This window comes from Natator depressus, chromosome 10 (genome assembly GCF_965152275.1).
Source record: "Natator depressus isolate rNatDep1 chromosome 10, rNatDep2.hap1, whole genome shotgun sequence".
Taxonomy (NCBI): Eukaryota; Metazoa; Chordata; order Testudines; family Cheloniidae; genus Natator; species Natator depressus.
This window is the reverse complement of record NC_134243.1, coordinates 15,946,025-15,971,961: the sequence shown is the minus strand read 5'-3', so window position 1 is coordinate 15,971,961 and position 25,937 is coordinate 15,946,025. Positions and strand designations below refer to the sequence as shown.

General features: G+C 40.2%; 1 protein-coding gene across 1 annotated transcript; it reads right to left on the bottom strand.

The window, feature by feature from the left end:
- Positions 1–740: 740 nt before the first annotated feature.
- RAC1 (Rac family small GTPase 1) lies at positions 741–21,948 on the bottom strand. The gene is made up of 6 exons (XM_074965301.1): positions 21,701–21,948; positions 9,500–9,571; positions 8,915–9,032; positions 4,591–4,653; positions 2,722–2,881; positions 741–2,545 (listed from the first exon to the last, which is right to left on the bottom strand). The coding sequence occupies exons 1-6, from the start codon at positions 21,733–21,735 to the stop codon at positions 2,415–2,417; spliced, it is 579 nt and encodes a 192-aa protein (XP_074821402.1). The 5' UTR covers positions 21,736–21,948; the 3' UTR covers positions 741–2,414.
- Positions 21,949–25,937: the final 3,989 nt, after the last annotated feature.

Here is a 25,937-nt window from a genome sequence, read left to right as displayed (position 1 = left end):
TAGTTTGCCCACCTCTGTTTTAAATGCAAGGTAAGTATGATGCAGTGTTGGCTGACTCTTAAAAGCCCCTCCCCCTTAGTCTCACTGGTGTGTTGTCTATAATGTCATATCAGCTGTAATTAATAAAATTAAGTATATAAAGTAGGAGTGATTAGCAGACAGGAATAGAGGAAGAACTGAAAGTTGTTGCAACAAGGTAAATGAAGAGCAAAGAAAGGAAACGGGGGAGATAGCAGTGGTCACAAACAGTCCTCCCAGTAAGTGATGCTGAATGTGACTAAACAAAGAATGATAAAGGCTATTCTTGATTTTTGTGCAGACTCCCCATTAATGGTGAGATGCACTGTTTCAAGAAAGGGGGGAGGTAGTCCTAGAGTTATACTCCAGCCTACAATTAAACTGAAATTCAAGCATCTCCCCAAAGGAGTCTGAAAGCATGGTTCAGGGGAAAAGATGGTTGTCCTATACTACAAGTCCCAGTTTTCAAATCATTGAAGCATTAAACTGCCACCCCTGGGAGCTAGAGACAGTAGTAGCTGGTTAGTTTTTTTATCACATCTGAAACAGGGATCAAAGCAAGGTGAGAAGAATACAATTTTATTTGAAGGACCAAATTATGGCATCCTACAAAATGCAAGGAAAACCATCAAGGCCAGCAAACTTCTCTCAGCACTGTTCTTGGGCTAGTGACCAGAGAAGTAGTGTGTTTTTTTTTTTAAATCCCTCACCCCATGACATCTAACAACCTGTAATTCATTTGTTTTGAAGAGCATGTACTTACATATTACTGAAAGACAGCCAGTTCCAAACCACTACCCCTCTGCTATAAATAGCAAGCACACACACTTTGCAATAAAGATTTAAGAACATTTAGACAAAAATTCAAGCATTACCAATGACATGATTCAAGAATTTATTAAGTCATACATGCAAAACATACTGCTAACTGCATTAGCAAAAGATCAATGGAAAAACTTCACAATTTTGCAACTTGATTTTTAAATTTTGCTCTAGTGGTTGAAAGGGTATAGTTCAACATTGTATTCTTGCCAGTTTAGGATGTACAGAACATTGTTAGCACTAAGTTACAGAACTTCACAGACCCAAGTTATCATTACCAGATAAATCATTGTGATGCACATGTAGGTGAGCTAAAGGACAATTGTCAGCATTAGTCATGTTAGTGTTGGGGTACCTGGCAAAAGTAATGTTTGAGAAGGTTCAGAGCTTAAGGAGGTCAAAAGTATAAAAATTACTAAAACTTGTAAAGCTGTTTCACATGATTTTTACACCTAATGACTAGAAGACTAAAGAAAGCTCCTCAGAAAGCACGTAACTTACTGGATCAGAAGTAACAGGAAAATAAGGATATGCGTAAACTTTCTAATCTACAAAAAGCACAAAATGCTAATATATCGGAAAGGTTTTAAAATACAAGTTATATTGCTCAAGAAGAAGAAATTCTACAAGAAAAGCATTTACTAAATATAACATCTGTGGGAATGGACCAGTTCAAAGTTGTTTGAAAGTTGTGCCCTACTTGAAAATTAATTCAAAAAACTTACCTAAAAACACCAACCACTTTTTCACCTACTGCATATTTGTGACAAGTTAATTTTACTGTTACGGATTTTACCTGTGACAAAAATCTATTCAGCTTAACCACTCAGTTGACAATGTAGTGTAAAATTGGTCTGTACAGTGTCAAAATACTGTCTGGCAACATCACTTGATCAAACCAGATGTGTTTCACCTACCCATCACAATACAATGCTGTCAAGAGGAGTACATATACTTCAGTAAGAATATTTATTTTTAATCACAGCAGCAAGAACTACATTGTAACCGAGCCCTTACCAGGGATAAAGCATTTTTTTTTACTGTGACTAAGGTTGTCAGTCATATAGTCAATTATCTTAATCATTTAGGTTGGATATACAATGCTATGCAACAACCATAGGTTGAGAAAATGTTTACATTAGACTGAAACATTTTCCTAAGGATACTGTAGTGTTACATAGTTGTGAAAAACTAGAGTGTTTTGCATTTCCTACAGACATTAGAGTTTTCTTAAAGACGAGTCTTAAAAATAGTTTAGTGCTTAGTGTTCATAGCACAACAACGCAACTTAATTCAGCAGATAGTTTGGCAACACTTGATTAATCTGAGCAAGAATAGGACTTTAAAAATAAGGCTTTACATAGGTTTGTCATTTTTTAGGATTTCACTTTTAGTAGAATTTGAAAAGCAGTTCTCATACTTTAAACAAATGAAACCATGAAATTGTTGATTGGTTCAAAAATTTTATGGAAGAGAACTAATTTATAACAGAAAAACTTGGCATTGAATGTGAATGCTCCCTTGTTCCGAGCAAAGCACACAAGGTTCGGAGTGGGGGTGGGGCAGGATAACATTTACAGCAGACGACATTTTCTCTTCCTCTTCTTTACAGGAGGGGGGCAGAGAACTGCTCGAATAGCTTCATCGAATACTGTCTTGAGGCCTCGCTGTGTAAGTGCTGAGCATTCTAGGTATTTCACTGCACCTGCAGAAAGCCAGAAGGTTTGAAGTTACAAAACAATTCTCTACATTGTGCCAAAGACACCCTTGTTTCTGTTTTTGGCAGTCGGTCAGTTAAAAGCATATCTCCTCTTAAAATTAAAGTCTCCTCCTATACAATGAATTTCAGGTAGAGTCAATGTAATTCAGTAAAAATCATACCAATCTCTTTTGCCATGGCGAGGCCTTGTGGATAGGTGATTGGAGTCAATTTCTTTTCCTTCAGCTTTTCAATAGTGTCTTTATCATCTCTAAGATCAAGTTTGGTACCCACTAGAATGATGGGAGTGTTAGGGCAATGGTGTCGCACCTCAGGATACCACTGCAAAAAAAGGATGCAAGTTTGTACTTGTGTAGCAACTGTCATATAAGACCCACAGAGCACTTTACAAATCATTAAAGACTCACAACATTCCAGTAAGGTAGGCAGAAATGTGGGGAAAAGAAATTAAAGATGAGATTCCCCCAAAATATTCCTTCTCTAACCACAAGACAAGTGACAGTCACTCTGTCCAGACCAGTGGTTCTCAACTTATTACCTGGGACCCTGGGCTCACCCACAGCCTTTGGCACACAGCTGAGCTGGGCCGCAGCTGTGTGCTAATTGGGCCGCATGCAGCCAGCTGGTCCAGACAGTAGTCAATACTCAGTGGAAATGCCGTTGTTCACTGGTTTGACAGGAGTATGGAAACTTTTTGGGCAATTTAACAGTTAGCAGAAAAATTTCAGTTAAAGTCCAGCTGGGCTCAGAAGTGTAATTACAAGCAAAGATACCCCAGAATAGGTGGGTGGGTGGGTGGGAAGAAATACCCTCCCATGTCTTTCAATAAACTGTAAATTGTAAAATCAATACGTGCCCAAATTGAAATATATCCCCTTGTTCAAGATCCATTGAATATTAAGCATAACAAAGATAAAGGGGATCACCCCAAGGCAGCTAAATTTTGGCTTTGTGAACCTGAGCCAACAAGCATGGCATCCAGCATTTAACATCAGAGAGAGACTTAACTCCTTTCTTATCCAGGACAGTTGACTTCTACAGGCTGAAAAATCCTGTTGTGGCTTTGCAAAACAAGGAGAAGAGAATACATTCACGATAACAGACCATCTGCGACAGCTCTCCATCATGCAGAATGGATCATTTCTCCTTGCCAATGGAAATGTGTCAGGACTAAAATAAGCTTCTGAATGCCAGCTGATTTTCTGGTTAATCAGCAGGCAAAGTGCAGAGCCTAGATCAAGTCTTCAATCACCACCAAAATTTGCCCCTTTTGCCTATGTACTTTTCCAAATTCTTTGCTATCAAATGTGCCTTTAAGAGCTCCCTATACCACCTGACATCTTAAAACAGGTTTATAAGATTTGTGTATTCCATTTAACCAACTTACAGTTAGGAAAATGATAAAATGTATCAGTTTTGTAAATTACTTTTTTCCTTACCATCACACATCAAGGAAAAAGATTCTAGTTTGAAATGTAGCAGGTGCACTGCTAAAAAGAACTTTTAAGATTAAGCAACTGACATGGCCGAAAGCAGCAAAATTCTGGATTTCTCCTTTACAGGTAAAGTAGCATTGTTTAATCAGAGAGACAAGGTGGGCAAGGTAATGTCTTTTATTGGACCAACTTCTGTTGGTGAAGGAGACAAGCTTTTGAGCTGCATAGAGCTCTTCTTCAGGTCATAAACTTGCAGAGACCTGAAGAGGAAGGAGCTCTGTGCAGCTCAAAAGCTTGTCTCCTTCACCAACAGAAGCTGGTCCAATAAAAGATATTACCTCACCCACCTTGTGTCTCTAATATACTGGGACCTACACGGCTACAACACTGCAAACATTGTTCAATCATGTAATTTAAATGACACCTGCTAAACTCCAACATTACTGATGTCTTCACACAAGAATTTTATAGAACATGTGAACCCAGTTTTTCCTTTAATTCCTACTGTAAAGCAAAGAATACAGGCTGTGCCCTAAGAAACAGTACAGTGATTAGTCTCTCCAAGGAAAGAAGGGGACACTAGCCTACACTTACCTTAGCACGAACATTTTCAAAGGACGCAGGACTCACAAGGGAAAAGCAAATTAAGAAGACATCCTACAAAACAAATGTTGAGTTAGCCCAGTACAGTAACCACTGGAGAACAAACGGTATCTTCTTTAATATAAAATAGGTTTCTATTCAGCTACTGCAGGCATCTAGTCAGTAACTGCTAGAATAGTTGTACCAGCAGTATGTTAGCATTTCAAAATTTTACTCCCAGCACCTCAACTCTTGCTAAGCTATTCAGATACTGAAAAAACAGTAGAACCTTGGAGGAGCCCATGACATTTTGATGAAAGGAGAAGTAGAATTTTGTGGATAACAGTAAGAGAAGAGTCACTAGAATTACAGTCTCCTGTCTCCCTTTCAGCTTAGACACAATGAAAGGCCACGTGATTTAAGATTTAAATAACATCCTGCACTAATGTGCTAGGTGTGTGCGTAAGTAGAAAGTGTTACTGCTCCATTACTTCTGAAAGCAAATCTTACCAGTTCAGGGGAGATTTTCTGGTCTGAGGGAATGAGTGCAACATGGAGTATGGCTCTGAGAAATCACATCAGCTGGCCAGCTTTAAATGACTACTTCTATGTAAAATCCTTAAACCATCTAAGCAGACATTTTCTTGCATCCAGTACACAATTTGCAGATTATTACTGTTGTGCACAGATTAAATTAATCCTGTGTGAGTTCTGAATCTATTATATAGAATGTTAATGTGAAACACTGTAGGGTTTCCCTCCTCCCTTCCAGCTAGGATCAGGCATGTAAAAAAATTCAGAGTGCAAACCAATCTTACTAGCCCACTCCATTCCTTAGTGATTGGACCAGAGAAGAAAGACCTTTAAAAAGTCATCCCCTTGCCTTTCAGTTGAGGGAGGGATGAATTTTATTGCAAGGAAGAGACTGAGTGGGGAAAAAAAAAAAAAAAAAAATCGAGGGAAAGATAGAAGAGATGGGAAATAATAAGATTAATGTGCAAATGCAACAAAATACAAATGTCAAAGGCTTCATATCCTGATTGCTTCTAACTTATTTTGAGAAAGTGTTTAAATTTGGTTAACTAGAAGATTCATTTCTAAATCTGGTCATCTGAAGATTACTGCAATCTTCCTACATAAATCTTACACCTGAACAAAGTATTACTCAAAGCTCCAGCTTTCCTTGACCCACTTTTCATATTGGAGTAAATACAAATAAAAACACAAGTTTATTAAGGAATCAGAGGCATTTCAGAATGTTAGTTGATTGTACGGCATTTCAAGGCTGTCTGTTAGGTTTGCTTCTGACATCTGCACTGCTAAGCACTTGCAACCCAGTCCTTCATGCATCACCCCAGCAAGTTTCCCCAGCCATGACACCAGAAGAAGAAAGATGGGCAATATCACGTAATATGATACTATGGCCACTACTTAATTTTTCCAGTTCTGCAAGTTTATGGCAAATCTCTAGTTCTGCATGTTGTGCAGGTTCACTTCACCCCTTTACTAATTCCGGGTAATCAAAATGTTTGAGTGTACAGGAAGTTCTATGGGTTATTTGCAACTTTCAGGTTACCCTTCTGTATTAAAAATCTAATCCAAAACACAGGAGGAAAACACATTTTAACTTTAAGAAAAACTTTACTCTTAAGAAAAGCATTGATTTAAAGAGGTATGATAGTAGTGGGTGCTCAGACCAATAAAGTAATAATAGTGTCCCAAGAGTTAAACTTTAAGTACAAGGGAACAACTATTGTTTAGTAAAATAGGGGCCAATTTATCACTGTATTATTGTGAGAAAAACAAGGCAAAAGAACTTGGAACTTAAGTTTACTGAAAGTTTTACATACGGCAATAGGTTGATCTTTCAGACTGGAAGTTAAATTGTTATCATTGGTTCCTCCAACCTAACAACAGTATGAGACAAATTAAGTTTAGGAGTAACTTTAATGTAAAGTTTGCTATTACCTGACCATTTCTTCTCAGCATTACTATTCTCACCAATCCTCACAACACAGCTTTCCTTCTCAAAAGGCTATCTTCCTTGGAAGTCACCAGACATCTAGAAAAACCCACTAGAACTATTTCTTCTAAAGCTGTAGATTTAGCTACCTATATTGATAAAGATGACTAGGAACAGCAAACACTGCTAAGCATGCTCATCTCTTTAAAAAAAAAAAAAAGTTAAACCACACTTGAGTGGACAAGAGTCATACAGTAAAAAATTAGATAAGAAATTTTCCTCTCATTCATGTGTCACGTTTACCAATCCTCAAAGATTTTCCATACAGTGAGAACAGAATACATTAAAGCAGTGAAGTTTAAAGTGTGAATTAGTGTCAAAACATTGCAAAGCCATGTGAGAAGGAAGTTATTACTACATCAACTTGGGTGCAGAACAAATATCAACTTCTAACACCAGGTCTTTATCAACTCACATTTCTTTATTTACTGTAACTGATCTATTGATTGAGTACTAGCCCTAGAAGTTTAAACAGTCTGAGTGCCCAGCAGGTTGAACAAACATTTTGTCCCCCTGTACATAGGTTTGGCACATGACAGTTCAATACACTTTAAAGTTCTACCTTTTCTCACAATTTGGTGGGTTCCCAATGAGCCATTCTTCACCCTGTGATGTCTTTTAGAATAGTGGTTCTCAACCTTTCCAGACTACAGTATCCCTTTCAGGAGTCTGATTTGTCTTGTGTACCCCAAGTTTCACCTCACTTAAAAACTACTTGTTTACAAAATCAGATAAAAGTGTTACAGCACACTATTACTGAAAAATTGCTTACTTTCTCATTTTTACCATACAATTATAAAATAAATCAATTGGAATATAAATATTGTACTTACATTTCAGTGAGCAGTATAAATTAATCACTGTCTGTATGAAATTTTAGTTTGTACTGACCTCGCTAGTGCTTTTTATGTAGCCTGTTGTAAAACTAGGCAAATATCTAGATGAGTTGATGTACATCCTGGAAGATCTCTGTGTACCACTAGTGGTACATATACCCCTGGTTGAAAACCACCATGTTAGAAGAAAAGAGATGTTGTTAAGGTGCTGAGAGTCTCCTAAACAAGCCTGGGAGTTTCCTTTGTTTTAAGTGTCCCACTACTGCTCCTGCATACGAGAGAGTGCACAGATAACTGCTGGATTTTCTTCCTTGCAGAAGCAGAGATCTCTGGAAGTTTTGTAGGGACCACCTATAGTTGACAGGTTTGTATCAGTCTCTGGTCTCATGGTTGAGAAGAAAGCCTTATTGTGAGGACTAGTGACCATAGCGTACCAATGAAAACTGAATTAAGACGAATGAACTACAAAAATTTAAGTTAGAGTTCACTGAGTGAAATCCATCTTATTCAACAGAGAAATGAAATTATATAAGAAATGAAGTTGTTTTGCATTTTAATATTTGAGAACATGAAATATAGTTTCAGACCATTTATAATGGCTAGTAATTACTATGAGAAAGCTGCAATAACTCTAAGTTTACCACTTTCTTCTAGCTGAAGGACAGTTCTATCAGATAAAGTCTAGCTCAAAAGAAGACCACTGAGTTTGACAGAAAATAGCTTTAGGAAACTAGTATCTAAAGAGATTAGCTGAGCTGTGGTGGCAGCTGCACTTGAGAGACTAGAGCAGACTACGTCATCTTCCATATACAGGAGGAACAAGGCACGGTCTATGCAGGTTCAGGATTTAACTAGTTACAAGCAACAAAACACAAATACATTTCTCCTGATGTTATCATCGAAATTAAAAGTGTATCATAAATACTCTTGGCCTGAAATAATTTAAGAGCTCTAACATACCCCATGTCAACCCCAAGAAAAGAGAGTGTGGCTCTTTCACATTTAATACCAAATCAAATGAAGCTGAATGACATCAAGTGCTTAGCAATGAGTGTCAGACTGGAGCCAAACAGCATGCCCAAAAACCAGATCTTGCTTTTGGCAGGGACTCTAACCTTAATCAGACTTTCTATTAAGACTACTCAATTCATCAAAATTTATTTTTCAATTAAATATTCTAGTCAATTGTGGGTCTCCAATTACACATAAAGCCAGCATGCCTCAGTGTATGAAAAATAAGAGTGTGTGTGTGAAGGTTTCGACATCTCTTCAATTGCAGACAGATACAAGACCCAAGTATTATGGCTGCAGCATTCAGATGGAACTCGCCAGAGTTCAATTTTACCATTAAATTTGATATCTTATTATGATGAAGTGTTAAAAATCTTAGTATGATTCAAGAAAGAAGCAATCAGACATTTATAGGGCTATTTAGGCTATATACATGCTTTCAAATATCTCATAGTATAAGTCTTACTGTTTGTGGATAGGATAATGGACGTAATCGGTCATAGTCTTCTTGTCCAGCTGTATCCCACAAACCTAGGTTGACTGGTTTTCCATCAACCATTACATTAGCAGAGTAGTTGTCAAAGCTACAGAATTTAAAAAAAGATTAGTTCAAGTCTTTTCTGTGAATAATAGCAAGCCAATAAATTTATCTTTTACAGTAAACTACAAAGGCTAAGATCTTCTGTAAAATCCTAGTCACAAAGATTACAGATGGAAAAAGTCAAACTCTAATCCATCTATCTCCACCATCAAATGTAGTCCCAGTATAAGTTGATTAGTGGGCATAGTGGAAGTGAGCTGATAAAAATGTACAATAAATAAATACTACCTGGATACCACCACATATCACAGACACCAAATATAAAAGTAAGCCCAAGAAGCCAAAAATACTCTTAAATAAATCTAGATGCTGAGTTAAGCTTTTATTAAGAGAAAACTAAATGGTGATGTTTTCAACTGATGTACACAATTAAAAACCACCACCACCAACAGTGGCTAGTATACAGACTTTGACATAAATTAGTTCATAAGGTTTTATTGATATACTTACACAGTGGGTATGTATTCTCCAGGAAATGCATTGGTTGTGTAACTGATGAGTAGACATGTTTTACCTACAGCACTGTAAAAGAGAAAGTATATTCATGGTTAAATGCTCTCTCTTATATGCAAGGGAGAATAAACAGCCCTTCAACAGAAACCATTTCATTTTGCCATTTGAAGTGAGATTAAGCTGAAACTTGAATTGTCAGTGCTCAAAGTTCTGTGACTGTGGCTTTCCAATAGTAAACACATCAGTCAGAAGATAAACTTAAGCTTCAGTGGCAGACAGAGCCAAATAATGTAAGATCTCCTAAAATATGAAGGGTCAATAGAAAGTTACCAGACTTTGTTTGGATTTTAGCTACAAAAAAAAGTCATATGTCTTAACCAGAAAACCAATTTCTGCTGTCATTTGACCAATTTTACTCCCTGAACAGTACTGATATACCTATCATTGGCACAGGTTCTTGAAATTTATAAAACTGAAAAGAATATCTCCCCCTACCCTTAATTCAACTTAAAGTTGTTATTCCTTTTACAAGACTCAACTTTATTTTCCTTACACCAGTTAACTTTTAAGAAACTATTGCCAATTTCTTCTCAAAATGCCACATTATAGGGGTTGAGGAAACAGGAGTAGCAGTCCTCACCAACATCTGCTAAAATGGCAGAATGAGATCCTGTATGCAGTATCACTTCCTTAGAAACCCACAGACATATCATGGAAAACTCATGTAGAGCTAATTCTATCCTAACATTAAATCCAACTTATGCAAAGATTCTTCCACAAAAAACCCCAAACTCCTCCATATAACTGGGGAGAAAGCCTACGTTCTGGGTTTCTTTGAAGACCTGACAGCCAGCTCCCTTCTCCCCAGCATTACCTAAACTGAAATATTAAGGCAGGTAGCTTTGTTACCTTTGGTAACAGGTTCAGTTAACAAGGGTTGGGATAATTAAGGTTTGACTACATAACTTTTTTTTGAGAGAGAGAGAAACAGACAAAAATTTCATAAAAATTAGGTTTCTAATGCTTAAGAGTTCATCTGGTCCTGATACTTGTTCCTCATTTGAAGAGTATCCTCCTTTGATGATATAACGTTTTCCAGAGGATCACTTCTGCAATTATTAGCTGCTGCAAGGAAGATAATGTCATCAAGGGATTATGTTCTTCCTGATGCTTACTCCTCACTTGAACAGATGAACTTCTATTCAAAAGGCAAAGTATTTTCAGACAGATGTTTTACCACCAAATACTGATTGTTCAAAATGTATGCATCAGCAGCATTTTAATCCTTGCTGTACTTACAACTATAACCTTCCATTACGCTATGACTCATGCAACTCTTATACTCTCTCTCTCTCTCTCACACACATGGGTAAGAAACTCATTGAAGTCAGGTTATCTGCTGTGAAGTCTTACCTTAGTACTTAGTTGTTACACAAAGAAATCCTAGCAACTAATCAAATGTCCTTTAGCTTTTGCATGAGGAAAAATATTACTGCAAGGCTTACAAAAGGATTTTTGTCAAGGGCTTTAATATACATAGGCTTTCTGGCTTTAAAACATTATGAGTTAACACCTGTGGCAGTTTTATCATATTTACTATCACCACAATGACTACATATTTTGTCTGGTTTGTGAAAGCATCTAGTTACTTTAATGTGGATTTCCTCTTTCCTTTCCCAAGGTAAAAAGAACTTGTTTGAATATTTTTATAATCTTTGCAACAGCCAATACCTACTATCGTTACTAATCATCTCTAGTGATTCAACAATGAAAGCAGGTTAGGTGGACCCTGTGCTCTGTCAGAGCTACAAGTTACTGTGTACATTGCAACTCTGCCTGCAACAGGTTCCTCCAATACACTTTCTTAATCAATTCAACAATACTTTGTTTGCTTGACAAGCTATTCAATTGTTCTTAATGACCGATAAAACTAGAATCTTAAGCAAGGCCGTTGTGATCTGCCCATGCTAGTGCCTCTCTGGGAATCTATCCCACATGTCCATATGTACTTTTTTAACTGTTTCTGACTCAGGGCTTGTCTACACTGGCAATTTACAGCACTGCAACTTTCTTGTTCAGGGGTGTGAAAAGACACCCCCCTGAGCACAGCAAGTTTCAGCATTGGCAGATGCGCCCCTCGCAACCACACAAACCATGTTAAAGTGCTGCCACAGCAGCGCTTTAGCATTGCCAGTGTAGACTAGCCCTCAGTGGCAGGTTGACACACAGCATAATGCTCAATATGCTGTAGCTTTTTGTCCCACCTAATAAAGTTTTCTCTCATCACTCAAGATATAAACTCTTATAATTTGATTATATAAATTGTTCACACTAATTTTGAAGCAGTAAGGGAAGTCTAAATTTCAACTCTCTTCTGTTATATTAGCTGCAATTTCCTCCTGAAATTTGCACTGTATTTTGTGCTCAGATACACCTCTAATTTATGGCATTAAATTCTGCACTTAGTAAGCCTCAGCTTTGCATATTTTACTGTAGTAGATGTCTTTCTGGTGGCTTTAAGATGTATGCAAAAAAGTGGCCTAGCAATTTCTCAATCAGGAACACATGGGAAACTGGGATTTGCTTCAGGATCTGGAAGTTAATGAGATTGGACCAGGGATGGATGATCCCTGGGCCGCCAGTAAATGCTTACTTCAAGGATTCACTCCAGTGGCATATTGAAATGAAGCAGAAACAGCTGCAGTTTATCATTATGAAAACAGAGGCAGTAAAGTTGCATCCTTCATGGCAGTCCTAAAAGTTTAGCATTCCCAGCATATAACAGAGAAATGACTAGGTGTATTTAAATAAAAGGAAAGAGGAGTAAAGTCTAGTCAGTCGAGCTCAGGACTAGGAGCCAGAGTCTCCCAAATTCTAATCCCAGCTGTAAAACAGTGCCCTTGAGCAAATCACAGACCCTTTTGCAGTTTTCCCAACCTGTGAAATAGGGATAATTACTTACCTCACAGGGTTGTTGTGAGGAATAATGTTTGCAAAGTAATTTTAAGGTGAACATCACACTAAATATTATAAATCTTTCTACACAAATTGGGAGTTTCCAGGAGTTTTGAAGTAAACCAGCATTCTCTGAAAACAGGAGCCTGTTGTATTGTTTTAATATCATTAAACCAATAGAGTATTCTTAGACTTCTATACCTGTAAGAGTCTGAGTCCAGGATATTAACACTTCCAAAAGGGAAATTGTAAAGAGTATGTATGGACCTAGGCCTTTCAGAGTGCCACAGAATAGGAATACAATAGGTTCAGATTATAAATAAGTCATCAAAGCTTTAAACCCTAGAAGTTCTGGAGCACCAATGTCCCATATTCTATGGGAGGCTTCTTTAGGACCTGGAGGCAATACTGTTAAGATTCCAGAGCATGTTTCACCTGATGCCCCATTCTCAATAGGTCCCATAAAAGACATCAATAAGTATAAACAATTTGAATATAAAATTTAAGACCACTGGTTTGATAGGTATTGAAAAGTAAGAATATTCCACTCATTATTTGCAACAGTGAATGAAGAGCAATTTTCGGCCCTCACGTCTTCCTTTCTAGCTCACTGTGCAGTGGGAATGGTGAGTCTGCTGTGGGTTATTCAGAGCATTCCAGGAAGGTGGTGGTGAAAGATTTCATTCCAGGCTTAAAAGAATTAAAAGAACTGCCTGGTGCTACAAAGCCACACAACAATCAGGCTAAGTCATTAAATCAACAAGAAAAAACAAGATCAAAAGCCCTGTGTTTCAGACTTGTTCCATTCTAGGTTTCCTGCATCTCTAGCCTCTTGGCTCTCTGCCCTATGAATCAGATGTGTATGGTTACCAACTCAGAAATAAATCTTTAATGCCTACCTTTGCTATGGTAACCTACATTACATGTATTCCTCATCTCCTGTTTCAATATTATGTTAATACACTTCATTTGAAAAGTGCTTAGAGTCTGAATGAAGGCAACTCTTCTAGGGAAGAGCTGTAATCATATAGTGAGTGGAAATCCCTTACACACAGAAACTTTAGATTAAGATGCATTAATAGAATGACTAATCGGGGAGAAATGACGAATCTGAAAATGGTCAACAAAATTTCTAGCAACTATTTAACCATGGCCTTCCAATCCTATCAACGGTAGTTAGTAGCATCAGGCTGTAATAGGAAATATAGTCTGTAAATCATGGAAAGTTTTAAAATTAATTTGAGAGAATACAGGCAGACAGGAGACTGCATAATTCTGGTTTCACTGTGTTCCACAGAGCATATTACCCCAAGTTTCCCAAGATTGCACTGAACCCCTATTTGCTTCCAGGTGCAATTCAAGGTGTTGACTGATCTATAAAACTTTACATGGTTTGGATCCTGGAAACCCAAGAATATCTACACTAGCAATTTTTGGGAAGTCTTGCACAACACTAGATTTGGTTTGAGCAGGGTTAGATGGCACTGTGGTAAAAATGCTGGCAGACTGTCTACATTAATATTCCCTCCAATTTTAACACCACTGGATCTGCATAGGCAGTAGTATGACAACTGGAGATTTTCAAAAATTTTACAGTTGAGAACACGGCGCTTGTTTGCAACAATGGCAATGGAGGCCAATCGAGGCACCTGGGTTAGCAGTTTCCTTAATTTAGATGTCCAAGAATTGGCAGAATCCTCCTGGAAAGGCTTTTTCCCTGTGGAATGTATTTCTCCCACTAGTCCACCTGAACCAGAGTATGGACCTTCAGTACACAGTGAAGGCCCATGTCTTCTCTCAGAATTCATATAATTTAAATAGTAGATGAAACTCTTCTAGCATTGACACTGGTCAAAAAGCTGTGTACTTGTTTTGTGAGTTTAACACTACTCAGAGCCTAGAGACTCTGTGATGGGAGCTTTTATTTGAAATAATCAAATATCTTATTCTACCAGTTCTGAGAACTAAATCCTAAATTTCGTTCCCAAAAGGCACTATTCTAGATGAACCAGAATTCTACCAAGTTTTAATTTTTACATTCAGAAGCGTGTTGTAACAGCAGCTCCCCACATTCCAACCCCCAATAGCCTCTCTAGCGGCCCCAAAGTTGACAGAGACTGCTATGGGAAAGGTTGAAGTGTTCAGCAAAATGAAAGTTAAAGAACCACCATACTACAGGAATGCTTCACTACTGGAAACAATTTGGAATATTTGCACTGAACTAGAACAAGCCCATTGTCTTTAAGGGATATTGCCAAGTTAATATTTTTTTAAATTTCCTTTGTTCTATTGATACCTTAGACCAACTGAAAGGTTTACTTCTCACTATTTATTTTGTTTACTTTCTGCACTTCATTGAGCTTGGACAATGAAGCTACAATTGGCTTTTATGCACTAGAACAATGCTGCCATACCGATATAAATCCAAGCAAAAAACTGAACCTTTTTGCAGTTAAGTTTCTACTACTTGTTTTTTAAAATCTTGTGTCTGAGAGTAATACTGTATTGTTTATTCTTACATATAGCGCCCTAAACACTTCAGTAGGAAAAACATTATTTTTAAGTATATAACAAGAACTATAAGTTTGTGGTCTAATCTACCTGATATTTTACTAAATTTAAGGGTTAGTAATTTGCAAGATGAAACTCAGTCAACTTTCCACCCGGGAGAATTTTTTTACAGCTAAATCTCAGAAGACAATTTACAATAGAAAAGCTAACCATTAACTATTGAATCAAATATGTCACAGCTTTGATTTATACTAAATATCGACTTCCAGTCAATGAAAATCTTTGTGTTAAGGAAAGCAATTTCAACTGTATTCACTAAAGGGAAGCCACTGCTTCAGTTGTAAGTATATATTAAGGATGACAAAAACCTTTACAGTACAATGAGAGGTCTGGCTGTTTCTGTGGTGCCTAGTAATCAGTTTGGTTCCACTGCAGAACCGTCCCCTCTCATTAGATGAAACCGCTCAGGATTCCATAACAATAAGCAGTTGTTTAGATGCTTCAGTTAGGGAAGCATCTAAACAAGCCTGAATGAAAGCAAAATACTCTGCTAAAAATAACTGGTATCAATGCTTTTGTACCAAATTCTCATCTTCAATAAGAATTCCTTATAAAGAATATCGAAGTAAGTAGCAGAAAAGTGTTGCACATTATACAATCTTATTTCTCTGCATAATAAAATAATTCACAAAGCAACAGTTGCCATCTGTCACTCCGAAACCATCTTCATTGTAAAGATGGATACAAGGCCAAAAATATGAGCGCAAAAACGTCATGTACATAGATACTGCTGTGCTTTTCTAACCAACTGTGTGACCAATAAATATCAGTTCAGGCATAATGCTAAAGACAACAGTTCATAAATGTTGAAATTTAGTAGTAGCAATGACACATGTACATTTATATATCCTTGTTTGTTTTTTCTAGCAGAATTTGGCAAAGAATACACAAATTAATATGTATATGTAAGCAAATCAGGATCTCAGACTTCCATATATATTTTTAAATCATTTTTAGATATTTCTTCTAGATCGGGGTGCCCAATCTGTGGCTCCATAGCCACATGCAGCTCTTCAGAAATTAATGTGAGGCTCCTTGTATAGACACTGACTCTGGTGCTGGAACTATAGGCGCCAGCTTTCCAATGTGCCGGGGGGGTGCTCACTGCTCAACCCCTGGCTCTGCCTGCACTCCACCCCTTCCCACCCCCTCCCTTGAGCCGGCAGTACCCCTGTTTCTCCCCGCTGTCCCCCAGAACCTCTTGCACATCACGAAACAGCTGATCGGGAGGTGCGGGGAGGGAGGGGGAGGCGCTGATTGGCAGGCTGCCCATGGGTGGGAGGCACTGGGAGCCAGGGCGGGGTGGGGGGAGGAGCTGAAGGGATGCTGCTGATGTATTACTGTGGCTCTTTGGCAATGTACATTGGTAAATTCTGGCTCCTTCTCAGGCTGGCCACCCCTGTTCTAGATCACCTGATAAGCTGGTACTTTAAAAAAAAAAAAAAGCAGCTAGTTAAATGTCAAAACACAGAATTAGGTAATGAAGTATGGAAAAAATGCAACCATGGATTTAAAGAGTTATCAAAATGGGAACACACAGATCAAGACCCCATTCAGACAGCGAAGTTTCTGAAGCACCTGCATTAAGAAAGGCAAACAAATTGAATGTCAGCCCTTCGCTCAATAGCATATATAAAATGTAAGCTAATTACACCATTTTAGTTTTCAAGAAAATGAAGAGAAGAAAAATAATTCTGAAAATGGTTGCAGTGGGATTATACTTATATAGGACCACTTTATTTCTTTTTTAGTAAGTTGTATACTTTTTATTGAATGAGCCACCATATACAACATGGTTTCCTTCTATTCAACATTCTAAAGTGTTTTTCAAAACATGGAAAATAGCATTTAAATTTATTAGCAGCAACACTAGGTCTGGCAAAATTTGTTTAAATGCAATTTGCTAGGTTAAGCTAGTGAGATTTTTATAAATGGAAACCTTTTTCCACTGAATGCACCCGATGAAGTGAGCTGTAGCTCATGAAAGCTTATGTTCAAATAAATTGGTTAGTCTCTAAGGTGCCACAAGTACTCCTTTTCTTTTTGCGAATACAGACTAACACGGCTGCTACTCTGAAACCCGTTTGTAAAATGTGTAATATGAACTGATTTATTTATTAACCATTCATATTCTACACAACCACAATTTAAGTATTGTTACGATTAGCTTGTAAATTAACAACACATTATGAAGAGTTTCTATATAAATGTGTTATACTTGTTTGCTCTTTATTCATCAAATTTTAAAAGTGAATAGGAAAAAAATTGCTAAGAACATAAGAGCTGCATACTTGGTCAGACCAATGGTCCATCTAGTCCAGTATCCTGTCTCCAACAGTGGCAAGGACCAGAGCTTCAGAGAGAATGTACAGAATAGAGCAATTCTGGAGTGATACACTCCTGTTTTCTTGCAGTCAGAGGTTAAGGGTAGCTCCAAGCATGGGTTGCATCCCTGAACCATCTTGGCTCACAGCCACTGATAGACCAATCCTTCATGAATGTATCTTATTCTTTTTTGAACCCAGGTAGATTTCATTCGTTCAGAATATTTAATGGACAAAAATATTCATTTTAATAAAATATTTTAGACAAAGAATTAAGATGTTGATTTAAAAATCAAAGTTACAGTACAGACCCGTTTACGCGCAGATGTCAAGAGTCAAGCCGTCAAGACCATGTGTTAACAGACCGTGGGTTAAGAGGGCCATGCTGAAAAAAGCATCTGATTCGCTTAGAAAAACACACTTATTTTCTGCTCTTTCTGGCTCACTTTTTTTCTTTTCTTATGAAGTCTGTCATTCGCCGCAGATGAAACGCATTCGCGGCCAATTCATCGGCTTTCTCCAGAAATCGATACCTGCGCTATGCCATGACGCTTTTTAAAACGACTTATAAACCCCTTGCAGGCTTGGAATGATTCCATCCCAAGTTAAATTTCCAAATTTTGTCACTTGGGCTTGAAGAATTGGCCCACTTAGCGGCATTCCTTTCAGCCTTTCCTGAGCAAAACACATGCACATGGCTTTGTCTATTGTGGGTTTTGCTGAATGGCGCACACGTTCTCACTTAAGCCCCGTGGCAGAATCGACATTTTGTACAAAGCCATTCAGTTTAGATTCATTTTTTAGCCATTCTCAGAGAGTAGATTCGGCAATCCCAATATCTTTTGAAATTTTGGCCTGGGTTTCTCCGCTATTTACTCGAACTATTGCAGCTAGCTTTTCTTCTACAGTGTAGGAATGCTGACGCTTGCCCTCTGCCAAGATATTAGGCCTACGGTTAAAGTTTTCTAATGTAGTACATATATTACTATATAACTACTATATATTATCTCTCTCTCTCAAGACTAAGCGTGCTTGATACGTCTTTACCAATATCGGTAAAGACGTACAACACGTTTCCGCTCCGCACTTCCTGTTGATTTCTAGGACAGTGAGTTAGTGAGCAAATCTGTAGTGCTAGATAGCAAGTTCCTGTACCGCGTGTTAATGAGTCTTGTGTGTTAAATAGGTAGCACTGGGTGGCATGGCGCTACCAGGCATTAAGCGGATTCGTGCGTAAACGGGTCTGTACTGTAATTTACTCTTTCATTATAAAGAAAAGGAGTACTTGTGGCACCTTAGAGACTAACAAATTTATTTGAGCATAAGCTTTCGTGAGCTACAGCTCACTTCATCGGATGCTGAAGTGAGCTGTAGCTCACGAAAGCTTATGCTCAAATAAATTTGTTAGTCTCTAAGGTGCCACAAGTACTCCTTTTCTTTTTGTGAATACAGACTAACATGGGTGCCACTCTGAAATCTTTCATTATATTAGTTTAAGCTAAGTGAAAGAATGATCTGTTGTTATTCCTACCAGTGCCAATGAATTACAGCACTATAAGAGTCTGTTAAATGTGTCAAGACATCATTCTTGTGTAGCACAAGCAATAAGAGCAAGCCAGGTATCTCACATGAATTTTGAAATTCAACATTATTTGTTAAAAGTTATTTTAAATGTTAATGAAAATTAATCATTCCCAACATGATGAAAACCACATTAAATGACACAGGGCTGAGGGTGATTTCTTCTAGCTGTACTTACACTCCTCAGTCTATCTACATTGGGTTGCTGTGATGTCCAATTATGCTTAGACTACACTGGGATTTTTGTTTCAATGAAAAAATCAAACTGCATAAAACAAGTCTTGTTTTCCAGCTGGCCTGTGATGCTCCATGAGCTCTGACATCTAGTAAGAAAAAAAATGCTTCGAAGATGCTGGGAAGAGCTTCCCTTTATGAAGCCTATTCAACATCATTCAGCACTAAAACACACAATACACACCTTCAAACATGTTCTTTACAAAGGGAGACAGCAGCTATGCATAAACTCGGGCTCAATCCCGTTACAAATAATATCCAAAAGTTATTTCTATTATAATAGCAGGGCATGCAAAGTACCACAGGTGTAACACAGTTCTTTACAGACAATGAATATATGACATGTTGATAATTTTTTGCATTACAATAGCACCTACAGGCTCCAGTTAGGATCAGAACCCTACCTTACTAGCTACAAACATAGTAAAGTACAGTCCTTGCCCTGCAGAGATCGCAATCTACTTTCAGTTTATAATCTAAATCAGCAGTTCTCAAACTTCATCAACCTGAGGATTCCCCACTTTGATTTAAAATTTTTCAGGGACCCCCAAGCCTCCCCATTCAGCCCTAGGCCCCGCCCCCACACCATCCCTTCCCCACGGCCCCACCCCTTCTCACCCTCTGTTCACTCCACCCCCCCCTCCCTCCGTTGCTCACTCTTCCCCACCCTCACTCACTTTCACCAGGCTGGGGCAGAGGTCTGGGGTGCAGGAGGAGGTACGGGTGCAGGTGGGGGAAAGGGCTCTGGGAGGGAGTTTGGATGCGGGGTCTGGGCTGAGGCAGGAGGTTGGGGTGCAGGAGGGGGTGAGGGCTCCATCTGGGAGGCGTTTATCTTGGGCAGCTCCCAAAAGCAACCAGCACATCTCTCTGACAGCAGCTCCTACTCAGGGGGGTGAGAGGGTCTCCACACACTGCCCTTGTCCACAGGCACCGCCCCTGCAGCTCCCATTGGCCGCAGTTCCCAGCCAATGAGAGCTGTGGAGTTGGTGCTCAGGGAGCACACAGAGACCCATGCTCCATCCCCCCCACCCCGGGGTCACAGGGATGTGCCAGCTGCTTCCAGCAGCAGCGCGGGGCCAGGGCAGGTAGGGAGCCTGCCTTAGCTCTGTTGCACCCCTGGACTTTTAGCGCCTAAAATCTCCCCGTTTGGCTTTAGTAGCCTCCGTGAGATAGGGGAAGGGGAGGATTTGATCAGCAGGGCCCGTGGACCCCCTGGAATACCCTCGGAGACCCCCAAGGGTCTGCAGACCCCAGTTTGAGAAAAGCTGATCTGAATTTTAATCTTTGGCTGTAAAAGCACAGATCTATCAAAACACGGAACTACTACTGGCAGTGTTTATTACTACTATAATTAAGTCCTTTTAAAGAGATGTTAGAGATAAAAGTATAAGTTTTACATTCAGTTACTTTAACAGTACCTTTACTATATAACTTTAAAGTAGGAAAGAACTGTTTATACATGACATAACTAATTAGGGAGTAGAGAAAACAGTTCTGTCCACTGCTAAACTAATTGTGGTTTAGAAGCAGTCAGGAATAAGGGAATAGCCCTACAATAACTTGGGGAAGTGGCCACCTCTTTGACAGCATCAAAATGGAGTGCACAACCTCGCACACTAACATATAGGGAAGGCCACTATTTTTGTAAGCATGAATACTGTGTATCAAGTCACCACCCAATCATCCACCTTTGGGATACCTGTCCATTCACCACATAAACCCAGAGTTCTAGAGCACCCACCATTCACCAACATCCATATGGGAGCCTTGAACACCCTAATTTCCTAGCAATACCGAAGCCGTCCCCTTATCCCATATCTCCCACCCCCCATTTGTCAATAGGAATAGAAGGACCACTACCCCTTCACACATACCATCCCCTGGTGGCTCTCCTTCTACACCAATACAGATCTCCCAACATGCACCCACAACCCTGAAATAACCTGCCACGGCCAACACTCATACAGAGTACCCCACTCACACAATTTGGGGGGGGGGGGGGGCTTTGTATCAATGTCATCCAGCACTAGCATGGGGATCCACCAATTTCTTGCATATTTATTTACAACAGCACCTACTTCACAATACCCTGTACACAAAGCCCTTCCCACCAGAGAGGTCTGAGGAATTGGGCTGGGTGTGGAAAGTTTGGGGGGGGGGGGGGAAGAGCGGTGGGCCCCCATGGAGCGGGTGGAACGAGGCCCGCCTCGGCCACCCCACAGGGGGAACAGGGCCCCAGGAGTGGGGGGGGGGAGGAAAAGAGGGCCCCGCCCCGGCCACCCCACGGGTGGGGACCCCTGGGAACGGGGGAGAGGAGAGAGGCCCGCCTCAGCCACCCCACGGGGAAGACGGACCCCCAAGGACCGGGTGGGGGGAAAGAGGGTCCGCCCCAGCCGCCCCACGGGTGGGGACCCCAGGGCACGGGGGAGAGGAGAGAGGCCCGCCCCGGCCACCCCACGCGGAAAGACCCCCGAGGAGCGGAGGGTGTGGTCAGGTCCCAGCCGGGGAAGGAGTAGCAGCGCTCTGGGCTTACCCGTCTCCCACCACCACACACTTGATGGCCTGCATCGGGGCTGCTACGGGGCCGAGTCCCTGCGGCTCCTGCTGCTACCTTGGCGGGAAGCTCCGTGAGGCTAAGGGCCCGCGGGTCCGCACCGGCGTCTGGCCGCCTCCGCCCTCAGTGCCTGGAAGCGGGGACGAGGCAGCGGCCACCACCCAAGGCGGGGAGAGCAGAGCGCTGCAAGGAAACAGGAAGTTCCCGCTCCGCTCACATCCGGCCTTGCCGCGCTCGGCACCAGCTGCCCCGCCTTCGGAACCGCTCGACTACCCCCGCCCTGTCAACGACGCGGCTTCGGAACCATTCGGAAAAGCTCGGGGTCTCTCTCCCGAGCGCTGCCGCAACTTCGTTAGTGTTCGGCAACACGTGATTCACAGCGGGCTTGGCTTCGGCCATCTTCGGCACTGCTCGGTGTCCCTTCCCTTACCTCAGACTAGGAGGGGCCGCCATGTTTGTGCTACTAACCTAGTCAGGGAAATGGGGGGAGGGGAAAAACTCGCCTCTTGCTCTTGCCTCAGCCTCCTCATGAGCACAGAGGGCCTTAGTGTGACCACTGGTATTTGTCCAGTCGTAGTGCGACATGGGGTCCTGCTATGGGACCGTCTCACAGCTCTGGGTGAGACAGAAAGTCACCATGTCAGGGCATCATAGCTCCGGAAGGGTTGCCAGTTTTTGTTGGATATATTCCTGGAGATTTCGTCACATGACATAATCTTTCATTAAAGATTAATCTTTAAGTCCTGGAGATTCCAGGCCAATCCTGGAGGCTTGGCAACCCTAATCTCACCATGAGGCCAACACACTTGCACACACACCTCTATTACAAGGGAGTCTTTTCCATCATGCTTCTCGTAATGTGATGTGGTGTCATAGCCTGACATAGTGCAACGAGTCACCACCCTCCCTGTCATGAAAGCCCTAGGGCAGGGGTCCCCAACGCGGTGCCCGCAGGTGCAATGGCGCCCGCTGGGGCAGTTGTATGTGCCCCCAGGACACCACACGGCCACCTGAGAACCGCCCGCCGAAATGCCGCTGAGAAGCGTTGCTGTTTCCTGGCGGCAAGGCTTCTTTCCACTGCCGCTTCTCAGTCACAGTCTGTTGGGAATAGGAATGTGCTATTCCCACAGAAAGGTTGGGGACCACTGCCCTAGGGGAACCCCTTTATCAGGTGGGTCATTGCTAGGGTTGCCAACCCTCCAGGATTGGTCTGGAGTCTCCCGGAATTGGCATCGATCTCCCAGTGACTATTGAAAGCAATCCGGAAGATTTTAATAGGATATTTTAAGAAAATGATATTACACCATGTTGGGGAAAAATATCTCCCAGAATAGCTTCAGTCAGAGTTGGCAACCCTAGTCATTGCGCCTCAATGTGAGGTGATTGTCATGTCAAAACTGCACCTCATGAACAAAAAGCAACCTCATGACATTACATCATGATGCGGTGACATTGATTTGTGTCACAACATAACATCACACCACAAAGTCACATGAGACATTATCACATTACATTTTTCTCCTTTTATACATCTGTTAAGAGTTGATTTAAAAGGGTGTTAACAAAAAATATACAAATGAAAATCCCAAGCATTTTAAACAGTATGACTACAAAGCCTTTCCCCTCTCAGTTGCTCTGGTTTCAGTCTCTTGCAATAACATCATCCTTTTAGCTCTCCAGTCCTCCAGAGGGACCTTCAGCAATAACAGGGAAGTCAAATCCTGATGGACCTGATTCTCCATTGCTCTACAGCCCCTTCCAGCCATTTCAGCAGATGGAGAAGTCACAAAAGGACGGAAGTGTGGCCAGAGTGCTACTGTTCTCCAGCTATTGTTAGCTGCTGCAACAGCCTCTAGAGGCTATACGGGCAGCTGAGCATAAATTAGCACAGATCTCAGGCTACTAGTGTTAAGCAGGCCTGTGGATAGTCCCAGAACATGGGGCTAGCGGAAGTGCAAAGATCATGTACAGCCACCTTTGCTCTCCTCCCCCACTTCCTGTGCTGAGTGTAGCTCATCCAGAATGAATAATTAGATCCAATGTCTAATGTGAAAAACAGAAACAACAAATGTAAAGAATCTAAACACAACAACTTTTAAAGTCTTCTTTATATATATAATAATAATAAAAATACAAACTCTACTTTTCCTTTGCACATTTACCTTTATTCTTTTTGTTTATTCCTGTGATTAGATTGTAATTTTATTTTCTTCACAGTTATGTTTATGGCACCTGACTGCCATGACAAAACATAAAATGACTTCAATAGGATAAAAAGACAAGGAAAGAGGTTGCCATGGAGAAAGCATTTGCTTTAGCGCAAATTATTATTATGGTCCTGTCAGAAGGCAACCCAAATCTTTATTCATGTATTCTTTTCAAAGTCTCTCCACTGGATTATTTGAGGATCAATTTTTTTTTTACTTACATCTACAAATAAATAAGTTAAAACTAATTTAAGGCATTTTTAAATGTTGTTATTAATTTATTTTAAATGTGTAGTCAGATATTTATACCACAAAAATTTTAGATATATATTTAACTTAAGCCATTAAAACAATCATTAGGTATTGGATGGATTCCATATAATTTAATAGAGAACAATTGATCCATTCCATCTTTTTAGCATGTATTTGTAAAATTTTATTGTCTCAACGTGGTAAGATGGAATCATCTGGAATGAATGGAAACTCTGCAATTGGAATCATAGCTGAATATCTCCCTTAACCTAATTATCCTCTGAATACTGTATAAGGCAGATCCTTTCTGGGCGGGGGGTTTATGTTCCTTTGGGTACATTAGGGATTGTTTGTTACTGAATTGTAATATCTCTTTACCCATGTTATTTATTTTATTCTTGTATTTTTATTTTTCTAAAATGCAAAAAGCTTTTTAAATATAGAAATAAATAATTTATAGAGTGCTGTAAATTTACAAATTGTTCTTTGTAGACAAGTTTTTTGTCCTGAGGATGAGAAGAGTGAGGGATGGGCCAAGGGAACAGATTGAAGGGTTAGAGCCTGACAATACACTCAAAACCTCAGAATCAGATGACAGGATGAAGGAGGTGAAGACAGTGTGGAGGAGAGAGAAGTTTTAAATGAATGAATTAACAAACATAAAAGTACCTGATAATCTGCAAATGTGGACATTTACAGTACTATGTATAGAATGTGTAGTTACAAACATAGTATTGTACATATAGTAGTTATGTAAAAAAGTAGTGGTGGTACTGTGAATCCTAAAAATCCCTCCAGCATTCTGATAATATCATGAACCATATGCCTGAGGCTTGTATCAGAGCCTTAATATTGATTTATAATCTGGTAACCGTCTCTCCTCATCCATTACATTTTTCAAAAATATAAAAAAAAATTCTTAGACGTGAAGAGGAAGTTGTTCAAAATGTTTCAGATACTGTGTGAATTTCTATTGTGCTGGCACTACAGCAGCATGATTATGTGGGCAGGGAGTGGCAGGATAATCATACTGATGCAATACTGGAAAGTTTTACACATTATGACAGAGTATCAGGATTATGGAGATAATTTGCATTTTGATTGCATCTTTAATCCAAGAATCTCCCCATGCTTTCATGCAAATTAGTTAATTAATAAAGCCATCCCAGGTCAAGTCCTAAGTATATACATTTTTAACTCAATTGTATTTATTTATTTTACAAAAATAGTTTAAAGAATTTTCTCTCACTGGAGTAGCAAAAAAATTGAATTTGTAGGTACTTTTCAGTCACATGATAGTTAAAACAAATGGCTTGCTTAAATACAGTGCAATTAGGACTTAATTCTGTGTTCGTTAAAGTCAATATCAAAACTCTCATTGACTTTAATGGGGCAAGGTCAGGGCCTTGTTCCTCATTGAAAGAAATATGTGATCACAAGACTAGGTGTTCAGGAATCTATTGCTGGGTTCTAGTTCAGGCTATGATATTGGCTTCCTCAGTGGCCTAGGACAAGTCACCAGCCTCTCTGCCTCAGTTTTCCCAAGCTCCGGCAGCGGGGCTCGAGCGGCGCTTTAAAGGACCCAGGGCTCCCCGAGTGGCCAGAGCCCCTGGTCCTTTAAATCACCGCCAGAGCCCTGCCGGAGCCCTGCCACCTGAGCCCTGCTGCTGGAGCCCCAGGGTAGTGGCAGCAGGGCTCGGGCGGTGATTTAAAGGGCCAGGGGCTCCAGCTGCTGCGGGGAGCCCCGGGTCCTTTAA